The 18,979-nt window shown below is 54.0% G+C and overlaps 8 protein-coding genes across 8 annotated transcripts; 4 read left to right on the forward strand and 4 right to left on the reverse strand.

The window, feature by feature from the left end:
* Nucleotides 1–122: 122 nt before the first annotated feature.
* Nucleotides 123–1,718, reverse strand: EV422DRAFT_519965 (uncharacterized protein). The gene is made up of 4 exons (XM_053069643.1): nt 1,541–1,718; nt 1,319–1,406; nt 695–788; nt 123–613 (listed from the first exon to the last, which is right to left on the reverse strand). Exons 1-4 carry the CDS (start codon nt 1,574–1,576, stop codon nt 262–264), a joined length of 570 nt encoding a protein of 189 aa, XP_052928286.1. The 5' UTR covers nt 1,577–1,718; the 3' UTR covers nt 123–261.
* Nucleotides 1,719–3,204, forward strand: EV422DRAFT_519970 (uncharacterized protein). The gene has a single exon (XM_053069644.1). It carries the CDS (start codon nt 2,113–2,115, stop codon nt 3,139–3,141), a length of 1,029 nt encoding a protein of 342 aa, XP_052928287.1. The 5' UTR covers nt 1,719–2,112; the 3' UTR covers nt 3,142–3,204.
* Nucleotides 3,205–4,252: 1,048 nt separating this feature from the next.
* On the forward strand, nt 4,253–5,855 carry EV422DRAFT_319298 (HotDog domain-containing protein). The gene is made up of 3 exons (XM_053066264.1): nt 4,253–4,375; nt 4,537–5,249; nt 5,346–5,855. The coding sequence occupies exons 2-3, from the start codon at nt 4,539–4,541 to the stop codon at nt 5,376–5,378; spliced, it is 744 nt and encodes a 247-aa protein (XP_052928288.1). The 5' UTR covers nt 4,253–4,375; nt 4,537–4,538; the 3' UTR covers nt 5,379–5,855.
* Nucleotides 5,497–6,390, reverse strand: EV422DRAFT_519971 (mediator of RNA polymerase II transcription subunit 31-like protein). The gene is made up of 3 exons (XM_053069645.1): nt 6,046–6,390; nt 5,851–5,947; nt 5,497–5,765 (listed from the first exon to the last, which is right to left on the reverse strand). Exons 1-3 carry the CDS (start codon nt 6,260–6,262, stop codon nt 5,597–5,599), a joined length of 483 nt encoding a protein of 160 aa, XP_052928289.1. The 5' UTR covers nt 6,263–6,390; the 3' UTR covers nt 5,497–5,596.
* Nucleotides 6,391–6,442: 52 nt separating this feature from the next.
* On the reverse strand, nt 6,443–9,999 carry EV422DRAFT_519975 (uncharacterized protein). Its single transcript, XM_053069646.1, has 4 exons — nt 9,600–9,999; nt 9,349–9,509; nt 6,965–9,280; nt 6,443–6,888 (listed from the first exon to the last, which is right to left on the reverse strand). Exons 1-4 carry the CDS (start codon nt 9,862–9,864, stop codon nt 6,616–6,618), a joined length of 3,015 nt encoding a protein of 1,004 aa, XP_052928290.1. The 5' UTR covers nt 9,865–9,999; the 3' UTR covers nt 6,443–6,615.
* A 116-nt stretch (nt 10,000–10,115) lies between these two features.
* EV422DRAFT_618076 (uncharacterized protein) lies at nt 10,116–12,096 on the reverse strand. Its single transcript, XM_053074025.1, has 2 exons — nt 11,411–12,096; nt 10,116–11,342 (listed from the first exon to the last, which is right to left on the reverse strand). Exons 1-2 carry the CDS (start codon nt 11,984–11,986, stop codon nt 10,167–10,169), a joined length of 1,752 nt encoding a protein of 583 aa, XP_052928291.1. The 5' UTR covers nt 11,987–12,096; the 3' UTR covers nt 10,116–10,166.
* Nucleotides 12,097–12,626: 530 nt separating this feature from the next.
* Nucleotides 12,627–15,330, forward strand: EV422DRAFT_519979 (ABC1 family-domain-containing protein). Its single transcript, XM_053069647.1, has 6 exons — nt 12,627–13,423; nt 13,493–13,690; nt 13,756–14,190; nt 14,268–14,313; nt 14,384–15,080; nt 15,171–15,330. Exons 1-6 carry the CDS (start codon nt 12,767–12,769, stop codon nt 15,205–15,207), a joined length of 2,070 nt encoding a protein of 689 aa, XP_052928292.1. The 5' UTR covers nt 12,627–12,766; the 3' UTR covers nt 15,208–15,330.
* A 901-nt stretch (nt 15,331–16,231) lies between these two features.
* Nucleotides 16,232–18,953, forward strand: EV422DRAFT_519982 (dipeptidyl peptidase IV N-terminal region-domain-containing protein). Its single transcript, XM_053069648.1, has 2 exons — nt 16,232–18,421; nt 18,503–18,953. Exons 1-2 carry the CDS (start codon nt 16,480–16,482, stop codon nt 18,697–18,699), a joined length of 2,139 nt encoding a protein of 712 aa, XP_052928293.1. The 5' UTR covers nt 16,232–16,479; the 3' UTR covers nt 18,700–18,953.
* The last annotated feature ends 26 nt before the right edge of the window (nt 18,954–18,979 follow it).

An 18,979-nucleotide genomic window follows, 5' to 3' on the forward strand; every position in this document is an offset into this window, starting at 1 on the left:
TGGCGTTGATCGATAATATGAGCTCGAAGTAAATGGCGGCGAGGACGCTTTATGGTTGTGGGATGAGATCTTGACTATGGAACCGTTGTATATAGGCGTGAATGGGCGATGAAGGGACAAGAAGCAGCTTCACATTCCAAACTTTATTTCACCAAACTAAATACAAAAATGGGCGCTTTTCGATATTATGACTTGAGCGCTACGCAAGATTGGGTAGAACTGGATACAGACAGGGGTCAACACGTTTGCGAAAAAGGGTAATTAGCGGTCGGCGCGGCTGCGGTCCGAGCGCTCGTAACGGTCGCCTCCCTTGTCTCCACGAGAGTCTCCACGGTCTTCGCGTCTCCTGTCGTCTTTCCTCTCGAAGTCACGACCTCCATCGCGGCGATCGTCGCGGTCGTAGCGGGATCCGTAACGATCACCTCCACCACGGCCTCCATCGCGGCCACCGTCGCGACCGCCATCCCGGCCACCATCGCGACCGCCATCCCGGCCACCGTAGCTGCGACCACCTCCGCCATAGGAGTCACCGCCACGGCCACCGCGGTAGCCACCACCACCGCCTCCTTCACCACGAGGAGGGCGGTCGTTGGCGAGGTCCACACGGATAGTACTGTAAATATACATAGATTTAGGATTGGAATTTGAAAGCATATCGCAAACAACCAGTGTGAGAGTTAGGCTAATGACTTACCGGCCATCCAATTCCTGGTCCTTCATTCCGTTAACAGCCTCCTCAGCGCTCTTGGTCTCCGCAAAAGTAACGAATCCGAAACCGCGGGAGCGACCTTGATGATGAAAGCGTCATTATCGGAAGATTGATGGTCGATTGAGGGGAGTCGAATGGATGTAGACGAGTCGTCGATGAGATGATTTCCGCGGGAACATAGAGATAAATTGAACGGGAAGGGCGCCAGAAGGTCAACAACAGAACGGCGACATGCGGCGTATGTGCCAAAGACAGGCAATAGATCGAAACTGTGGCAATATCATGATTCATGTGGACCATTTTCGGCCTGCGTTGCGCGAGACCCGTCGAAACACAGACTGTCGGAGCCTTTGGCAAACGGTCGTAACATGTGTGTGGCACAATCCATCTCTTAGACATTGGAAATCGTCCGCAAAGGGCACCGAAAACCCGCCGTATGGTCAACAGTCTCGACGCGAGATGAAACTCCTGTCCAGAAAGCTCAGTGCCCAAAGCATGGCACAGCGACAGGAGGAAACAGTATCGAGAACGGGAAAGGGACAGCAACAGTGGTGGGGGATGGGATAAGGGCCGCATCCGACTTTCGGAATCACGGTTGAAGATGGGCACCTGTCTCACGGTCCGAAATCACATAGCAGTCCTCGACGGCGCCGAACTTCTCAAATGCAGTGCGGAGCGAGTCGTTGTTGGTCTCCCACTAGAGGAAGGCGAGGAGGATCAGCGATCGAGTTTCAAGAAGTTCAGATCAAGGAGACCGCCGGCAGAAAGCTGTCCCTCCCCAGATCTGGCTCAGCAAGCAGTTGAGAAGCGCAACAAAAGAGGGAGACATACCGCCAAACCACCGACGAAAACTTTGTTGCTAGCCATTCTATTCTGATAATATACGGGTACTGAGTAGGTGTGTTGTGTCGAGGGATAAAGTGAGGGTCTAGGGAAACGGGACTCGTCTCTCTTCTCCCTCTGGCAATCCCTCTTGCGCAAATCAGGCGATCCATCGGCGATCAACTCGGCACGTGACTTATAAACGATTTTGACAGCCAGCACGCTGTCGCTTTTGCTCCGAACATGCCAAAAGTCGTCTCTCTCGAGAGAAGCGTCCCTCAGGTACGCTCAACCTCAACCTTGTTGTTGCTTCCCAATACGGTGGGGTGGGCACGCCACAGGCAATGCATTTCCCATCGCTTCTTCCTTCAAATTCACAAAAATCCGAATGGACGTCGACGCTCGTAAACATATCACGCCCAACCGCCTAACTTCGTATCAAAATAGCAGCCCTTTCGCCTAGTGCTAGAATAGTGTTAGAGCGTAGATATAAACTTTTTGCGAGAGGATTCATTCCGAGCTAGCCAGGAAAGGTTCCCATCCTTCCCCTCACCCAACTCGCCTTCGGTCCGCGTTCAACGATGGCAAGACCAACACTAACGACCCAGTTAACGATCGACCACCCGCTCTCGCAGAAAGGAGCTATTTATACCTCAGAGCACGACTACTCCCTCACCTCATCCCGCCTATCCCGCCGTCGATGCAGTTCCGAACCCGTTGCCATACTTGGCGCTATTCACAACAAACTCACCGGAGCGAAAGGATCGAGTGGGAGAAATGCAGCACCGGCATCGAGAATGAACGAAGTGCATCCACCACCCGTCCCTCCCAAAACCGGCCCATCACAGCGCAACAGGGTCTTTCACACCGTGAAGTTGGGGGATACGCTCGAAGGCATCGCAGTGCTGTACGGGATGAGCGTCGCGGACATCAAACGGCTGAATAAGATCTGGAACGCGGATGAGATTTTCCTGAAGGGTGCGGTGGAGGTGATTCCGGGGAATCAGGCTGATCGGGAAAACGACGAGAGTGGGAGGAAGGCGCCGATGTCGGCGGCGCAAGCACAGGCTGTGTTGATTGCGGCGGCGGCTCAGAACCAGAATACCGGTCGCAAACAATTATCCAGCGGAAACGATCATTCGGAGATGTCGTCGATACCACCACCATCAACGCCACCAGAGTCATCTAGCGTCTCGCAACTGCTCAACCAGCTCGACGCCGACGTCAAATCCGCATTAACAGTGTTCGAAGCCAGCTCCACAACCGCCGCGGCACGTAAGGAAAAGGAACTCCCACCCGTCCCATCACTGTACATGTACCCTCCAGCACCCGCCTCACCCGCGCAACGCCCCGCAAAACCGCAAACGCACACTTCCTCCCCCGCTTCCGTCACCGCATCCCCAAATTACACGCCCAAGAGTGCGCGACGAACGAAGATTAGGCCGAATGGTTTGCCGGCGGTGCCGGATGTGGATTTGTCGGCGAGGGCGGCGGAGGTCACGGTAGAGAAACGGGGGCCGGGGAATAAGGGTGAGACGCGGAAGAAGGTGGAGTGGGAGGACACGGAGATGCATCAGTTGATTGATATGCAGGCCTTGTGTGTAGATTAGAGGGGATGATTTAGGAAAATTCATTGCGCCTTCGGATTATGCATGCAATAAACTGATGGTGGCCGTTAATCTTGTCCCCGCTGTCGACGAATGCCTGCGTCCAGCTTACTGCTATCCGCCATCTCTGCAGGTTTCGAGATTTGTTTGAATCAGAGACCGCCGTCGGACGATACATGCACCAAATACTTGCTGTTTTTTGTGGGCAAAATGTTGCAGGCGGCGGGAGCGTGACCTTACGGCACAAATTATATATTGAAAGAATGTATATTACAGGATCGCAAGCCTTTGACAATATTATAGCAGATGGGAGTTTTCCGACGAAGAAGTACAAGTTAGTGCTAACCCCTCTGGATTCCCTCTCGAAAGAGGTTTGTGGGCTTGGGACCACCGTAGGCTCATTAGTTAGCCGATTGACAATTGTACAATCGCCTAACTTGTGTGAAGAACAGCGAAAAGCAATGCACGTCACCTTTATCGTTTTCTGACAGCGCGCGCAATCCTCCACACAATCCTCCACATAGTCCGATGGCGAAACCAGCATTCCACCCCAACCGGCCATCACGACCAAGGGACGAGCGACGGGATGTCCAACCCGCTGCGAAGGGTCTAGATTTCTCTTAACCAGCGACCACATCGCCCCTGCTCTTGTTCCTTCCAGAGCACCGAAGCCCGACCCAACGCGGTCAACTCCAAGGGTACTAATGGATAGCCGGAAGTTGTGAAAAGCTGGTTGAAAAGTTGAGAGGGAATGCGGATGAGGGTGCTCTTTTTATGCTCCTCCTCCGCTGCTTGCTTGCCGCGCGCGTTCGTTCGCTCGCTCGTTTGCCCCTGGGCCCGCGAAGAACACATTTGCCCCTAGGCCCGCAAGGGGAGCAAACTCCGCCCTCGGGCCCGCGCGCTTACATACAGTACAGACCCCTCGGAAAGAGCTCGTCCCGTTCTAATTGAAGTGAGCGTCCGTTTCACAAGCGGATGAGTCGGGCGCCGCAGCACTCACTTGATTTTGGGGGGAGCGGCTTTTTGCGAGGGGTCTGTACTGTACAGTACACTACAACAAACCGACGAGAAGGAAGCCTTCCAGTAGCTCCTATTGACGCCCTGACATCTTGCTCGTCCCGAAAGGTCCGTTCAACGACATTCAGAGCTCTTATCACTCGTTACCCGAAAGTCCCTGCTGTAGTCTGAAGTGCTGCCAAACTCACTATCTACACGCCGCCATTGGGAAGCGGTAGCGGTAAGTGCAGGAGGACGAACGTGTGTCAGGCGGTTGCAACGTGACACCTCTCCCGGCCTCCGCGGCGGCCATCTCTATTCTCCCTCGGAGGAAAGGGACCCCTGCGACATTTACACTCTTCATAAAAAGGTAAGTGCGCTCATCTTCCTCTCGCTCGCAAGTCATGGGTACAGGCGGACCAGGTAAAGGCGAAAAGACAGTGGACGGTCACCCAAGCCAGGCAACTTGGACGGCGAAAATCGAACGCACGATGTTTCCCGCAATGGCGTTCCCCGAAGAAACCCCGCATCCCCTCCCAACCGCCATCCACGACCGCAACCTCACTCGCTTCCCGACCCGGCTACCCGCGCTGCACTCGCTCGCCTCCAACCCGACTGTCACATTCACCCCCGACTCCAAACTCTGGTGGCCATCCTACAGCGCGCGCACGCGGTCAGGCCTATTCAGCGGGACCGATTTTTTCTACGGGACAGGCGAAACTTTCCAATACCGCACGTTCCTCCCCACCCAAAAGCAGGAGAACTACTACCTCGTCGGATTGATTTACTTTGCGCATTCGACAGAGGGCGCCCCGCAGTGCGTGCACGGCGGCGCGATCGGCACGGCGTTGGATCAATTACTGGCGATTGCTGTGCACTCGGATCCGGCTAATAAGCATGTCCCGCACATGACGCTCACACTCACTGTGGATTACCGGCGGCCGGTCCCGCTAGCGCAGGTGCTGGGGTTCCACTGCGGGATCACGAAGCGAGAGGGGAGGAAGGTGTTTGTGGAGGGGTGCGTCTTTGATGTGGGGAATAAAGGCGGACAGGGCGGGATGGATCTTGCGACGTATGATTTTGGGAGGGAGCCGGTGCCGAAGGGAATCAGGAGGGCGGAGGCTAGAGCGATGTTTTGCAGGATTGGGCATGTGGATCCCGTGGAGGATGCGGAGGAGGAGGCGGAGATGGAGGTTGAGAAACAGATGGAGAAACGCGATGTTGTTATTAGCAGTAAGCTGTGAGACGGGGGGATGCGTGGCGATGGGAGAGATGACATCGACAGTACATATGTCCGGTCGCTTTGGATGCGATCACCGACGAATGTAAATATTATGACGTTCAAATGGACATGGAAAGACTAAAATGTACATGTTTCCTTTCGCCACTCTGCGCCACAACTCGACCAATCCAAAAAGCCGGCAATCCTAGCGTAAGATCCCTTCCCTCTGTAAACCACATGTTACATACTATCTAACGCCCGATGCGACTCCGGCATCCTGTTCTTCCGGTACGTCCTGTAATGCCAATACTCCTTCTCATGCAAGAACCGCATTGTATCCGCTGACGCGCAGGCTTCCCTGAATGCAGCATGCTGGAGGAGATCTAGCATATACAGACTGTACGGGTATCTGGGAAAACGTAGCCATATAATGGGTGATTAGGATTAGATCTTAAATTCCTGAAAGCGTGAGGTATCGACCGCCCCTCCCATACGTGATATACTTGGAATACGGCGGTTCCTGCCAATACCGCAGATACGCAAGGTAGTTAAGAAAGCTGGGGTTTGCAAAATATTGCCGTTGTGCGAGGACTTGATAGTACGACAAGAGCAGGGGTCAGCCTCGTTGCAGAGTTGCCAAAAGACACCTCCGACGCTGCCATATGGGCATAACATTCCCCTAAACTCACACTGCAAATACTGCGGATTCGCCAAGCACTGCACAAACTCCAACTCTAGCTGGAACCGTAGCCGTGCCGCTTCTTCCGGCTCGTCTGCTTCTCCTGTTGTTTGTAATGGTGGTAACGGTGGTAGTGGGAACGGTGTGCCTGCGCTGGATGACCCCATTCTTGACGAGGATGCTGGACAGAGGAGGGGTGGGGTGTCTATTTGCATTTGGTCTGTCATCTTCGTTGTGTTTGGGACACAATGTTGACGTTGCAAGTCCGTCCTCGATGATTGCCCTGCTTGTCTGCGATGGTGAAAACCTTGGTGAAAACCCACCACGCCAGATCTCAGACGAGCTCCGACGCGCCAAATCTCACACCACTTCCCGGAATGCAATCATCTAGGATGATTTGCGTACTGGTTCAACCTACTCTCCATTTTTTAGTGCAGCGCTATATTATAGTCAGCAGCGCAAACCTCCCCCTCAAAACGTTTGTGAAGACCTTCTTCCGCTTTTCAACTCTATATCATATCAACTACCTACTCTACGCAAATACAAAAATATATATAAATTACACCCTGTTCACGCCTCTTCAAAAACCCCCACCCCCCAACGCCTCCCTCGCAGCCCTCCAAGCCTTCCTCACGCCGTCGACATCCACCTTCACCCCCGGCACAGCATATCCCTCCTTCGCCCAGCGCTTGATGAAAAACACCAGCCCTTCGCGCACGTTCTCCTGCGTCGCGGCGCGGGCGAAAATGGTGTGGATCTGGGTGGTTGTTTTTGCGTAGGTTGTGAAGAGGGTTGTGAGGAGGAGTTGCAGGAATAGGTGGTGCAGGGGTTGGAGGGATGTAAATGTTAAGGCCTGTTTACGAAAGAGATGGAAAGTTAAGTAAATGTATCGCAAAGATACTGCAAAGAGGCAACCGTAAAACCATTACCTTGAGCACGCCCAAATTGACACCATCCACCGCAACCAAATACGCATACAACTTGGCCATATGCGCACACTTCCTCACATCCATCCCCTCCTCCTCCTCGCCCCCATCATCCCCAGCCATACTCTTGAACGCATCCCACAACGCATACATAAATGTAATCCGCATGCCATGTTTCCACTCACACAGCTTCTGGGCCACCAGTGCATAGTAAGGGTTGTACACCTTCTCCTGCACGGCGCAGTGCAGCAGCACGCGCACGATCTCGCGCTCCTGCTTGTCGCTGAGGTGCAGCTTGAGCAGCTTGGAAAAGCAGTCGAGGCAGTCTTCGGAGGAGAGGAGGGTGAGGAAGATCGAACGGCGGATGTCGGTATTCATTTTTTGGGAGCGCGCCAGGGCAAGGAGGGATGTGGGATTGTCGGTTGATGTTGATGTGGGGAGGGCGGATGTGTCGTTTTGGTTTTCGTTGTTGGTGTTGTTATTGAGCTCATGTCCCGTCCACGCGGCGCCCACCAGCCACCACTTCCCCTTCGTCACGACATTGCGAATATCCTCCAACCCTACCCTCAACGGCTCCGTCGAATGCAGCGTCGCCCGCTTCTTGCCCATATTCCCCACAAATTTCTTCAACCGTTCCTGCTGCGACATGTCTGCGCCCGCGTTCGCCGTCGTGCCCTTCTTAGCCAGCTTGCGTTTGTTGTGCTTGAGATCCATGATCGTCTCGACCATGAACTTGAATCGCGATGAGGAGGCTTCGGGGCGGTTGGCGGCCGCGGCTTGGATGGCGAGGACGATGTCCTTCAACGCGAGCGGGTCGTCAGCGCGCAATTGGAACCCGCAGATTCGAAGCATGCGCAGCAGGAGCTCGACGTCCAGTTCACTGAGGGTGCCGATGGCTTCGCGGACAATGTCGTAGATCAGGACGCAGGAGACGACTTCGAAGTTGTAGAGGAAGGCGAGGAGGGTGACGACGTTGATGCATCGCTTGCTCTTGGCGTCAGATCCCTCGGGGTCAACCTTTATCCCGTCCAAATACTCCTTGCGCGAGGTCTCGTACAACTCCACACCCGTCTGCATCAAATGCGCGCAAAACTCAATCCCGACGATACTATACAGCGACGCAATGAACGCGGCATACGTCATCACAAATGAGTCCAGCAGATTCGCGTGGTCAGCGACAAACGACAGGATGGAGTCAGTGAGAATCTCTGTCACGTCGTGCCGGCTGTTGTTGCGGTAGCACTCCTCGATGCCGGAGATGATGGAGTCCATGTTGGCGTCGCTAAGACGATTGAGAAGACCTTGAACTTGGCGTTTAAGGCGCAGGTAGGCTTCGGATTTGGTTGGGGGCTGCTTGCGAAGGTGTGGCGGGACGTATTTGCCGGGTGCTGGGGCGGAAGGTTGTATTTGAGGTGATATGTCGGCGTCTTCGGTCGGACTGTTCGAAGTATTTGCCTCCTCGCTGGAATCGTCTTCTGCGTTTGACCCTGCATCACTTGCAGCTTCAAAAGCTTCATCATCGTCCTCGGACCCTTCGGAGCCGGTATCGTCCGAGTCGGACATCTGCAGAGGATCCTCAACATCGAAGTCTTCCTCATCGTCTTCATCGTCGTCCTCCAAGTCCTCCTCATCTTCAGAAACCATATCTTCGAAACCCTCCTCGCCCTCAACACTATCCCCATCCTCAAACACCTCCTCATCAGACTCCTCTTCGTCCGAATCATCGCCCATATCCACCTCCAGATCGCTAAACCGATCCTCGGCATTATCCGAGTCCTCAATATCCTCAAACGCAAAGTCCAGCCCAAGCATCGCATTGTCGTCCTTCTCCGATTCTTCGTCGTCAGCCGACCCTGCTGCTTCCGCAGCCTTCCCCGCCCGAACAGCCGGTTTTGCAGTCTTCTTTCGCTTACTCGCAAGGTAGCCTTCGTAGCCCCCAGCCACACCACCCTCATCATCCGACCCCGCTTCACCCATGAGCCCTTTGAACAAGAAGTCCAGCCCTTCCTCCGTGAAAGTCGACGGAACTTTGCTCTTATCCTTAATCTTCAGCTTCTTGGCGTATTTCGCAATCTCGGCGTCGTCGTCTGCAAACGCCGATTTTTTAGTGCTAGGGCCTGCGCCGCCGATCGTGCCGTCGACGAGGTTTTGTTCTGCTAGTAGGCGGTAGAAGTGGGGATTGGATTGGGCGAGACGCTCGAGTCTTCGGGTTTCGGCTGCTGGATCTGCGGGTTTCGGGGCTGGTATTAAGGACTTCAGCTTCTTTGGGGGCTGTGGTTCCTCTTCGAGGTCGATTTTGCGCTTTTTGGATTGCGTTTCCTGGAAGCAAGCTCGTTAGTCGCGACCTCCAAGTTTTTAATACGCTACCAGTTGCACGCCATACAAACCTCCTCCTCCGCTGGCTGCAAATGTGCTTTTTTCGCTTGCGAATGGTGCTGGTGCACCCTCTGCTTCTTTTCCAGCCTTTTCTCCTTTCGCTCTGCTTTTCGGTTCAAAGACTTTTTGCTGTAACGGAAGGCGAACCGTCTATCCAGCTCCTTGTCCTCACCTGCCGAAGCAACGATACATGCCCAGTCAGCTTCGTCCGAGACCCGACGAGTCGCTAATGCTCGGAATGGGCTTGCTTGCGCTGACTCACCGCGTCCCTCGTTTTCAAACTGGGTTTGCAAGACAGCGGGCATTTTCGTAGTATCGTTCAACTCCCTCGTTCTTCCTCCTCCTCCTCTGCCTCCGCCACCGCCTCCTCGTCCCCCTCGTCCCCTTCCTCTAGACATTGAACCTCCACGGCCGCGACTGCCTCCTCCTCCTCCACCTCCTCGGCCGCCTCTGAATCCACCCCGCCCACCGCCACGAGAGCTACCACCGCCGCGCCCTCTTTCTCGACTGCCTCCTCTGTCGCTCATGTCTTCTACGTCCTGAGTGGCGAGAGAAGAGTGTGTGGTACGTGCGTGGTAAAATGTTGAGAAAGCCAAGCGGGTTAAGGAAAACGGGGCAGCTCACAAAGGTTTGCAAATTTCGGAGAGCGTTAGAGGGTTAGGGTTCATGATCAATGCGCAAGGTCGTCGGTTTGGCGTAAGCAACTTACGCGTCGCCCCAGTCCATGGAGGGCTCGCTCTCTTGCCGCAAGGCCGGCGCACTCCAAGACGAAAGCTTTCAAGGACCAAAGGTACGGTATATTGAAGCAATAAGAGAGAAGAAATCTAAACTATGCGACAACAGCCTCGTTCAAATCTCCGTCACGGTATTCTGTATTCTCTTGAGCTTCCTTGTTGAGGATAGGCGAGTCCTGAAGGTCCGGGTAAACGCCCTCTTGACCAACTCCAAAGGCATCAGGTTCGCGAACAGCACCTTGGTCGTCGCCGAGATCCCTCTTGCCAACGGTCGCGGCTGGAATTCCCAAAATGTTGCGCCAATAATTGGTGACGAACACTTGGCGAGGATCTAAATCCTGGCGTACCTTCAAGAAGTCGGCTAACTTGGGATAGGATTTCGTCAGATAGGCACCCTTGTAATACGACGGCAACACTTTTCCCCAGTGGAATCTGGGTTCAAAGGGTTTAAGCAAATCCCAGAATTGTTGGAACCAGGCTTGCGGGGTACCAATGGTATTGACGGAGGGCCAGACGTAATTCAGACGTACGACGTCCGTGTTGTAGGAAGGTCCCAAGTAGAAAAGACTCTTTTTGCCAGTATAGATTTCGACGGAGGTGGCACCGGTGGCGTTGTATCCGTTCTTGGCATAGTAGGTTTTCAACGTGGCTAGGATGTTGGGAAGTTTTTCCAGAGGGAACCAGAATTCGGATATGACTACGGGAAGAATGGTATCGGAGATCCCATTATCGGGGGAGACACTGTTATAGTAAACATCGTAAAATGTTTGCCTTTCGAACGGTACGAATTGGTCGAGGATGCCAGCCGCTTGTTCGTAGAATTCCGGAGATTCATCGTTGGCAGCGTTCAGGAACTGTAATCCTCCAGCGACTTGTTCCTGAATCGCCACTGCGTCCGCACCGGTCGCACCGCCAAAGATCACAAAAGGCGAAAGCGGGGTTTTCGCAGGCAAAGCAGCTTGCTTCCACTGGTAGATTTGGATACGATTGAAGAGCTTCTGAGGATACCATTGGACGCGCGCACCATCGTTTGTGTTTCCAGTGAAGAACTGGAGAAGGCTCGGGTAGCCAGTTTTCCCGGGGCCGAAAAAGTCGATAGGGCTTCCGAGGGAGTTGTTTTGGGATAGAGGAGTGACGGGACAAGCAACTTCAGAGCCGGAAATGTTGTAGAGCTTGTAATCGAGCCTGAGATGGACTTCTGTGACGACCCCTAACAATCCGAGGGAGACTCCGGCGGCGTAGAACTCTTTTTGAGGCGGCGCATAGACTTGCTAAAAAAGAAACGCATTGTTAAATCTTCGATGCGTTCGACGTTAATTGGGAGTACATCAGCAACTACCTTCTTTCCACAACCATCGATAAGAGCAATCTTCACAACCGCATCTAGCAAAGATCGTTTCACGGAACCTCCAGCAGCACCAGTTGACAAAAAGCCACCAACAGATTGATGCTGAATTCCCGCGAGGACGGGAAGTCCGTATCCATACTTCTCGAGCTCATGGATCAAAGTCACTTTTCTATCAACGGCAACGCCCTTTGCCGAATGAGCGTGATCTCCGATATGAGTACCGGCTTTCACAACAGCGATATTGGTTTTCTTGTCGACCGTCACACCCGAGTAATTCTCCAAAGAGATGAGTACACGCTTTTTGGCTGGAGTGTTGTCGATGACCACGTCGGCCCAGGAATGGTTGGATCCTACGACGCGGACCAGGGATCTAGCATTGTATGCATCGCTAACGATTTTTATAATTTCAGCTTCGGATGTGGGTTCGACGAAAGTGATCGCAGCCGTGGTAGGGGTTGGGGTGACTGCTTTCGTTGAAGTGGCCGGCTTCGCGGTGATGGCAGCGACGGACGAAAGGCAGAGAAGGAAGCATACGAGCAGAACCGGGGCCGCCTTGTGTACGCCCATCTTGGTGTATGGGCAGGTGTATGGGAATCAACAACACGGGGACTTTCCTCTAGCAGATGCTTTTATACCAGAGGCATGGCCTCACGGATGCGGGATTTCTATGGGCAAGCCCTTGCTCCTCAAACATAGGCAAACAAGAACGCCACCAAGGTTTTCAGCATCTTCATGGGATACATGCTTTTAGCCCTCAGGCGGCGGGCGCCCCATGAATGCCCTATCCTGAATGGCCAATGTTTACCATTCCTGTAAGTCTTGTTTCGAGACTCGGCCGGAGCGCAGGCTTTCCTCGCTGAGATTGATCCACCAATTGCGTGAACAAGATGCGCTTTGTTTGCACACCACCCTGGACCTTCGCGGAAGACCGTCTTTCTTGTCTTGTCCGATTAAGCTTAACTAGGATCGTACCCTGCTCTATGCCACCGGTCATATAGAGACGCCACCGCACCAACTAAAGAACAGAACTAAAAACCATTTCTTCTCAATGAAAGCATTGCTCGCCAATGGCGAGTACGAAATTTGACAGGTGTCGGAGTGCGTGTGGCCCACTTACTGCTATGACAAGTGCTTTTATTTGATTTGTGAGTTTGCCGTCACCCGTCACCCGTCATCGGCGACCGATTTCCGACGGCTTCCGAAGGAACTTGGGCTCGGCTTTTCCGAAGTTCCCACTCCAATTTCCCAAATTACGTACAAAACGACCGAAACATTACCGACGCACCGAGGGTTGGAGGTTGATCACCTCCACGCCCACTCACACTCATCGGGCTAGCGAACCAGCCCATGTTGCGCATTCAACTGGCGCTTTACGGCCGGCTGCCTTCAAATGCCACAACCACTTTATACTCCGCCCGTCCGCCACGGCGCAACCTCTTTGCATCGATACGTCAAAGCCAAAGGTCATTTCTCCACAATAATCGATTCCACAGCCGGCACGGCAACGGGCAGCAACAGCAGAAACAGCGAGACTGGTCTTGGTGGTGGTCTGCTTTCAGGGCAGGTCCGCGTCAGCGTCATGGGAACGCTTCTTGGAGACCAAAAGCCGGCTGGCTGCTCGTAGCGACTGTACCGGGCCTCCATGTATCGGGCCTCCATGTATCCACCACCTCTTTTACTTCCATCGCTCCTCCATCGCACCGCTCAATTCCAGCCACAGCCACCGTTTTCCTCGCCGCCGCACCACTCGAAGTTGCCGACCAACGTACGACTTCGACAGGGGTATTTTCTATACCCAGGCGAGTGCTGGCTGCAACATGGAGCGCGATCCGTGTATCATGGCGCTTCTTGCAGCTCGCCGTTCTGTTTGGGCCGGTCATCTTGACTTTTCCAATATGGTATCTGACCGAAAGGAAAAGCTTCAAGTTGGGCACGACGCCAAATCTGTGGTGGGTCGAGTACCTGGTGTGGAGTTTTGAGATCAGTGGACCGACGTTCACCAAGGTACAACAGCTTATTGATGTGTCGGGCCCTCAACTACGTTGCTCACTTCGTTTTTCATTCGATTCGTAGTTAGGACAGTGGGCCAGCTCCCGCAGTGACCTCTTCCCAGCTTACGTTTGCGAAATCCTCGGCCGACTTCAATCCCATGTCTCACCTCACTCCTTCAGTGCGACAAAGCGTATCATCAAGCGCGAGTACGGAGTAGCTCTGGAGGAGATGTTTGAGGAGTTCAATGAGAAGCCCATTGGGGTTGGCGCCATCGCCCAGGTAAGCAATGATGTAAATGGAAGACAAATCAAGCAGAGGAATAAAGCTAAGTTCCCCTACATCAGGTCTACAAAGCCAAGCTCCGCCCAACAGCTCCAGGTGCCTCCGACTCTCCGACGCTAACCTGCGCCGTCAAAGTCCTTCACCCTGGGGTGGAATGGCTCATCAACGCGGACCTCAAAATCATGCACTTTGTCGCATCCGTCATAAACCTCCTCCCGGACGCCCAGTGGCTCTCCTTTCCCGACGAAGTCGCCATGTTCGGCCAGATGATGCACGAACAGCTGGATTTGCGCTGCGAAGCTGAGAATCTGAACAGATTCACCGAAAACTTCCGAAACCGACCCAAAGTCTCGTTCCCGTCGCCGTACATGGCCCTGGCCAGGCGTACTGTACTGATTGAGCGGTTTGCACATGCGATCCCGATTCGCAAATTTTTGGATGAGGGGCATACGCCGTTTGATCATGCGATGGCGGAGATTGGGCTGGATTCGTTCTTGGTGCGTGTCATTGGCTGAGGATCTCGTTCATGTGTTGAAACTGGGTGGCTAACGCATTGACAATCTGTATCTGATAGCGCATGCTGGTTCTGGATAACTTCGTCCACGCGGATCTGCACCCTGGTAAGATCCTTTGAATCTCTGGCCATCTCTGAACGCTTTACACTTGCTTACTTCCCGATGCATCATGCAGGAAACATATTCATCACATTCGATCGACCCTCAACATCCAGCCAACTCTCCTCGCTCTTCGGGAAATCAAACGATATAGGAGCAGAGCCAAACTCAATTAGCCCGGAAGAAGTATCCCACCTTGCGTCCCTACCATCCGCCGAATGGCACGTTGCCATGAACGACCTTTTCAAAAAAGGCTACACCCCTCGCTTCATCTTCCTCGACGCCGGGCTTGTCTCAACCCTCTCAACACTCAACCTCCGCAACTTCCTCGACCTCTTCCGCGCCGTCGCCGAATTCGACGGCGAGCGGGTCGGCCACCTCATGATCGAGCGCTCACGCACCCCACAGACGGTGATCAACCAGAAAGAATTCGTAGACACGATGGCAGAGTTCCTCAACACGGTGAAATACAACACGCTTAAACTCGGGTCCATCAAAGTCGGCGACATTCTCGCGAAAGTGTTTTCGATGGTCCGCACGCACCATATCAAGATCGAAGGCGATTTCGCTAACGTTGGTGTGTCGATCGTTCTGCTGGAGGGTATTGGACGCCGACTGGATCCGGACATCGACCTCCTGCATGAAGCGCTTCCGATTCTGCGCGATGCGGCAAAGATGGACAGGGGTGGGGTGTATGAGGAGCCGTCGTTGAGGCATTTGAGCGAAGGGAAGACGTATTACATGCTCATGGCGTATCGGTTTGCGAAGCCGATCTTGATGCCGATGAATCCGGCGGTGGTGGAGGCTTATGAACGGGCGCAGATTTTCCTTACCGAGTAATTTACAGTGGAAGGTTTACTTACATCGCACAATAATATCATTCTCACCCCTCATACGTAGATTAATGTAGACTGATGTGTACATGTAGATGTACAAAATATGTAGTACTTTGGGTTCGACTTGATGTGCGACACTGCGAGCATTGTCGGTCTAGGCTGCGTTTCCGGAATGTCAAAAATTGGTGGACCAGGTCCCGGACGCTCCGAAACGGTCAACGGTCAACTGGCCGCACTGCAGCCACCCCACAACCATTGTTTGTCCTTGCAATTGAGAGCTTTCCTGCAGGCAGTTGCAGGGGTTCAATCGCTATTGCCCTCGCCCTTGCAACCATTCCCGCTCGTTGTGCCGACTAGAAGGGGCTACCTGCATCTGTTCTTCAAGAGAAAGAAAGGAGGCCTCCGTTCCAAATAGTGCCACTCGGACGTGCTACTGCTGCGAACACCGCAACGCTTTGGGCTGGACTCCAAGCAATGGCTTCCTCACGGCCATCAAATGACGGCTCGCACGGTTTTGCCGCAGTAGACCTATCCGAGTCCGGCGGGCCGGAAGCCGATTCCTGGCCGGTTCCCGTCTATTCCGAGTTCGCGCAAGGCCAATCACCCACCCAAGGCCGGCGCACGACCGACCAATGCAAAAGCGGTCGCTACCCACTCCAAGCGTCCCAGCAATCCTCCACAACGCAAAGCCAGCGCGCCCGCTTCGACGTCAACGATGATGAAGACGACGACGAGGACGCATACTTCGACGATGCTTACATGGACGATATGAACATGGATATGTCGCAGAAGGGCCTGTTGGGCGGGTTAAGGCATCGCGCGAAACGGCGGATGAAGCATTGGGTTCGGAAACCATGGTTCTTGATGTGTGGGCTGGCGTTGGTGCTGGGTTTGATCATCCTGTCGTCTGTTGCGTCGAATGGGCCTGCGTTCGGTAAGCGCTTAATTCGAGCGGGAGAGGTGTTATGAGCTCTCCATCAGACTAACTGTTTTTCTCGTTCCTCGTAGTGAAAGAACCGCAACATATATCATTACTGCCCAATGTCACGTTAGAACACTTCTTCAATGGGACGTTCAGCCCCAGAACGTCAAATTACAGGTGGCTGCCGGGTAAGCGGGCTTGAGCCCCAAGGAACCGCTAATCGTTTTCAATAATTGTTCGCTCATCTGAACGCCATTGCTTCTAGGGGCGGATGGTTTCCATGCCTTCTTGCGCCAGAAAAGTATTGTCGTCCAGCACGCACTGGATGTGAAGAACGAGTCGGTTATCCTCCAGGATCTGAAAGAGCCAAATGGAGAACCGATAACGATACAAGACTTCTTTATCTCTCCTGACATGCGATATGTCCTTGTCGAAACAGATTACGAGCGGGGCTGGCGTCACTCGTTTTTGGCGAATTATTGGCTTTGGGATGTTAACAAGAAGGAGGCAACGAGATTGCCAACGTCGGAACCGACTAAAAAGCTTGCACTAGTGATGTGGAGCAAGAGCGGTAACAATATTGCGTGGGTGCGGGAGAACAACATCTACGTCACACTGAATGCCGACCCGCATATCGAAGTCCCGATCACCAATGATGGATCGGCCAATATTATCAACGGCATTGCGGACTGGGTTTACGAGGAGGAAGTATTTGGAAGCCATGAGGCGATGTGGTTTTCGCCAGACGGCACCCATGTCGCGTATCTGAAATTCAACGAAACCGAAGTACCCGAATACAATCTGCAATACTATGAACGCAACAAGCAGAACTCGTATCCGGAGGGCGTGTCGGTCAAATATCCCAAACCGGGGTATCCCAACCCAGTCGTGACGTTGCATATCGCGACACCCGGGGCGACGAACCCCGCTGGCTGGGATAACCTCGTAGAGCTCGACCCGCTCCACTACTTCCCCGACAACGACCGATTATTCGTAGAAGTCACATGGGTCACGGACAACTCGCTGCTCGTACGCACCACGAACCGCGTGCAGGACACGCATCGGTTGTTTCTGGTGAAAGCCGTGACTGCGAACGATACGACGCGGTGGCGAGGAACCTTGGTGCGGAACCAGACCACCACGGACGGAGGCTGGATTACGAAACTGCAGCCTCTTACCTTTATCCCGCCAGCCCTAGCGATAGGCCGTAACCAACCATCTTACGTGGAGCTGCTGGAAGACGCTGACGGATACATGCACATTGCGCATTTCCAAAGCGTGAACAGCGTCGACCCTGCGTGGCTCACCAAGGGCGCATGGGAGGTGGAGAAGATCCTGGCTGTGGATGCACAGCGAGGGTTGATTTACTACAGCAGCACGGAGGATGGACCGACACAACGGCATATCTTCAGCGTGGCTCTCGATGGCACGAAAGAGCGGTTGACTCCGCCCAAGGGCGAGTTGCCGGAAAGCCCTGTCGTGCCGAGTAATATATTAGCGGGCAGGGAGGCGGGGATTGCGCTGGACGCAAGTGGGGCGGATGCCGGCTTCTACAGTGCTAGGTTCTCACCGGGTTGCGGATTCTATGTCCTTCAGTATGAAGGTCCAGGCGTTCCGTGGAGCAGGATATACAAAGCTGATTTATCCGAGTTCCGCACCGATGTGGACAACAAGGAATTGTGGAATGTCATCGGCCAATACGCAGTTCCCCAGATACAATACTTTCAAATTCCCATCGCGCACCAGAGTGAGAAGCCGGGAGATACTTCGTCGTCATCGGAAGCACGGCAGTCCCCTCAGATGATGAACGCCATGCTCCGCGGCCCCCATGACTTCAACGCGAATGGCACCACAAAGTACCCCGTCCTGATGCGCGTCTACGGCGGGCCCAACTCTCAGCTCGTCCAGCAACGCTTCTCGGTCGACTTCATGACCGCCGTCGTCTCCGCCGGCGGGTTTCTTTCCCTCACCGTTGACGGCCGCGGGACCGGTCTCATGGGCCGCAAATTCCGCACCGCCGTCGCATCCCATCTCGGCAGCGTCGAGGTTGACGACCAATTAGCCGCCGCCGACTGGCTACGGACGCAATCCTTCGTCGACCCCGCTCGAATCGCGATATGGGGTTGGTCGTACGGCGGGTACATGACCGCCAAGTGCATTGAGGCGAATAGTGGCCGGTTTGCGTTGGGGATGTCGGTTGCGCCCGTTACGGATTGGATGTACTATGACTCGATATACACGGAGCGGTATATGAAGACGCCGAGGAGTAACCCAAAGGGATATGAGGGCAGTGCCGTGACGGAGATGGAGGGCTTCCGGAATGCGAAGTATCTTTTGGTGCATGGGACTGCTGATGGTGAGTGCGGGGACTCTTTACTGTCGCCACGCTCCCACTTCTTTTTTCACCTCACTCATACTCCACCCTCCTCGATACCAGACAACGTCCACTTCCAGAATACGGCCTCCCTCATCTGGAAACTCACCAACGCCCGCATCCGCAACTACCAAGTCCAGGTCTACACAGACTCGGACCACAGCATGAGCGCCGGCGGCGCGCCCAGGGAGGTGTATGTCCGCCTGTGGAACTTCTTGATGGAGAATTTGCAAGGGGAGCAGTACCGCCTTGCGCGGTGAGGATTGCTGGACCGAGATCTTGGGCGGTAGTGTACAACGTAGCGACGTATACTGTACATCGTCCTTTATCCATGCGACTGGCGTCTCTCCAACCCTTCGATTTGTATAGAAACAGGCCGTCTTCTATAATATGTACATATCTATGTTTGAAAGGAGCTGGATCCTCGCTATTTCTGATGGCACCAGCTATGCTGGACGATGGCATGATATCGACACCGACGGCAGCGGGGGCGATACCGACTCCAATCATGCCGACGCTCCAACGCGTTCACAGGCGTTC

This window comes from Fimicolochytrium jonesii, assembly GCF_025526975.1.
Source record: "Fimicolochytrium jonesii strain JEL569 chromosome Unknown EV422scaffold_4, whole genome shotgun sequence".
NCBI classification, from domain to species: Eukaryota; Fungi; Chytridiomycota; class Chytridiomycetes; order Spizellomycetales; family Powellomycetaceae; genus Fimicolochytrium; species Fimicolochytrium jonesii.

Coding starts and splice junctions, on each gene's coding strand:
- EV422DRAFT_519965 (XM_053069643.1), bottom strand. CDS start 1,576: ATGGCTAGCAACAAAGTTTTCGTCGGTGGTTTGGCG. Junction 1,407..1,540: donor TTTTCGTCGGTGGTTTGGCG/GTATGTCTCCCT, acceptor GCCTTCCTCTAG/TGGGAGACCAACAACGACTC. Junction 789..1,318: donor GATTTCGGACCGTGAGACAG/GTGCCCATCTTC, acceptor TTCATCATCAAG/GTCGCTCCCGCGGTTTCGGA.
- EV422DRAFT_519970 (XM_053069644.1), top strand. CDS start 2,113: ATGGCAAGACCAACACTAACGACCCAGTTAACGATCGACCACCCGCTC.
- EV422DRAFT_319298 (XM_053066264.1), top strand. CDS start 4,539: ATGGGTACAGGCGGACCAGGTAAAGGCGAAAAGACAGTGGACGGTCAC. Junction 5,250..5,345: donor TGCCGAAGGGAATCAGGAGG/GCGGAGGCTAGA, acceptor AAACAGATGGAG/AAACGCGATGTTGTTATTAG.
- EV422DRAFT_519971 (XM_053069645.1), bottom strand. CDS start 6,262: ATGACAGACCAAATGCAAATAGACACCCCACCCCTCCTCTGTCCAGCA. Junction 5,948..6,045: donor GAATCCGCAGTATTTGCAGT/GTGAGTTTAGGG, acceptor CGTACTATCAAG/TCCTCGCACAACGGCAATAT. Junction 5,766..5,850: donor CCGTATTCCAAGTATATCAC/GTATGGGAGGGG, acceptor ACGTTTTCCCAG/ATACCCGTACAGTCTGTATA.
- EV422DRAFT_519975 (XM_053069646.1), bottom strand. CDS start 9,864: ATGAGCGACAGAGGAGGCAGTCGAGAAAGAGGGCGCGGCGGTGGTAGC. Junction 9,510..9,599: donor GTTTGAAAACGAGGGACGCG/GTGAGTCAGCGC, acceptor TTGCTTCGGCAG/GTGAGGACAAGGAGCTGGAT. Junction 9,281..9,348: donor TGCAGCCAGCGGAGGAGGAG/GTTTGTATGGCG, acceptor GCTTGCTTCCAG/GAAACGCAATCCAAAAAGCG.
- EV422DRAFT_618076 (XM_053074025.1), bottom strand. CDS start 11,986: ATGGGCGTACACAAGGCGGCCCCGGTTCTGCTCGTATGCTTCCTTCTC. Junction 11,343..11,410: donor TCGATGGTTGTGGAAAGAAG/GTAGTTGCTGAT, acceptor TTTCTTTTTTAG/CAAGTCTATGCGCCGCCTCA.
- EV422DRAFT_519979 (XM_053069647.1), top strand. CDS start 12,767: ATGTTGCGCATTCAACTGGCGCTTTACGGCCGGCTGCCTTCAAATGCC. Junction 13,424..13,492: donor GTGGACCGACGTTCACCAAG/GTACAACAGCTT, acceptor TTCGATTCGTAG/TTAGGACAGTGGGCCAGCTC. Junction 13,691..13,755: donor GGGTTGGCGCCATCGCCCAG/GTAAGCAATGAT, acceptor CCCCTACATCAG/GTCTACAAAGCCAAGCTCCG.
- EV422DRAFT_519982 (XM_053069648.1), top strand. CDS start 16,480: ATGCGATATGTCCTTGTCGAAACAGATTACGAGCGGGGCTGGCGTCAC. Junction 18,422..18,502: donor GGTGCATGGGACTGCTGATG/GTGAGTGCGGGG, acceptor CCTCGATACCAG/ACAACGTCCACTTCCAGAAT.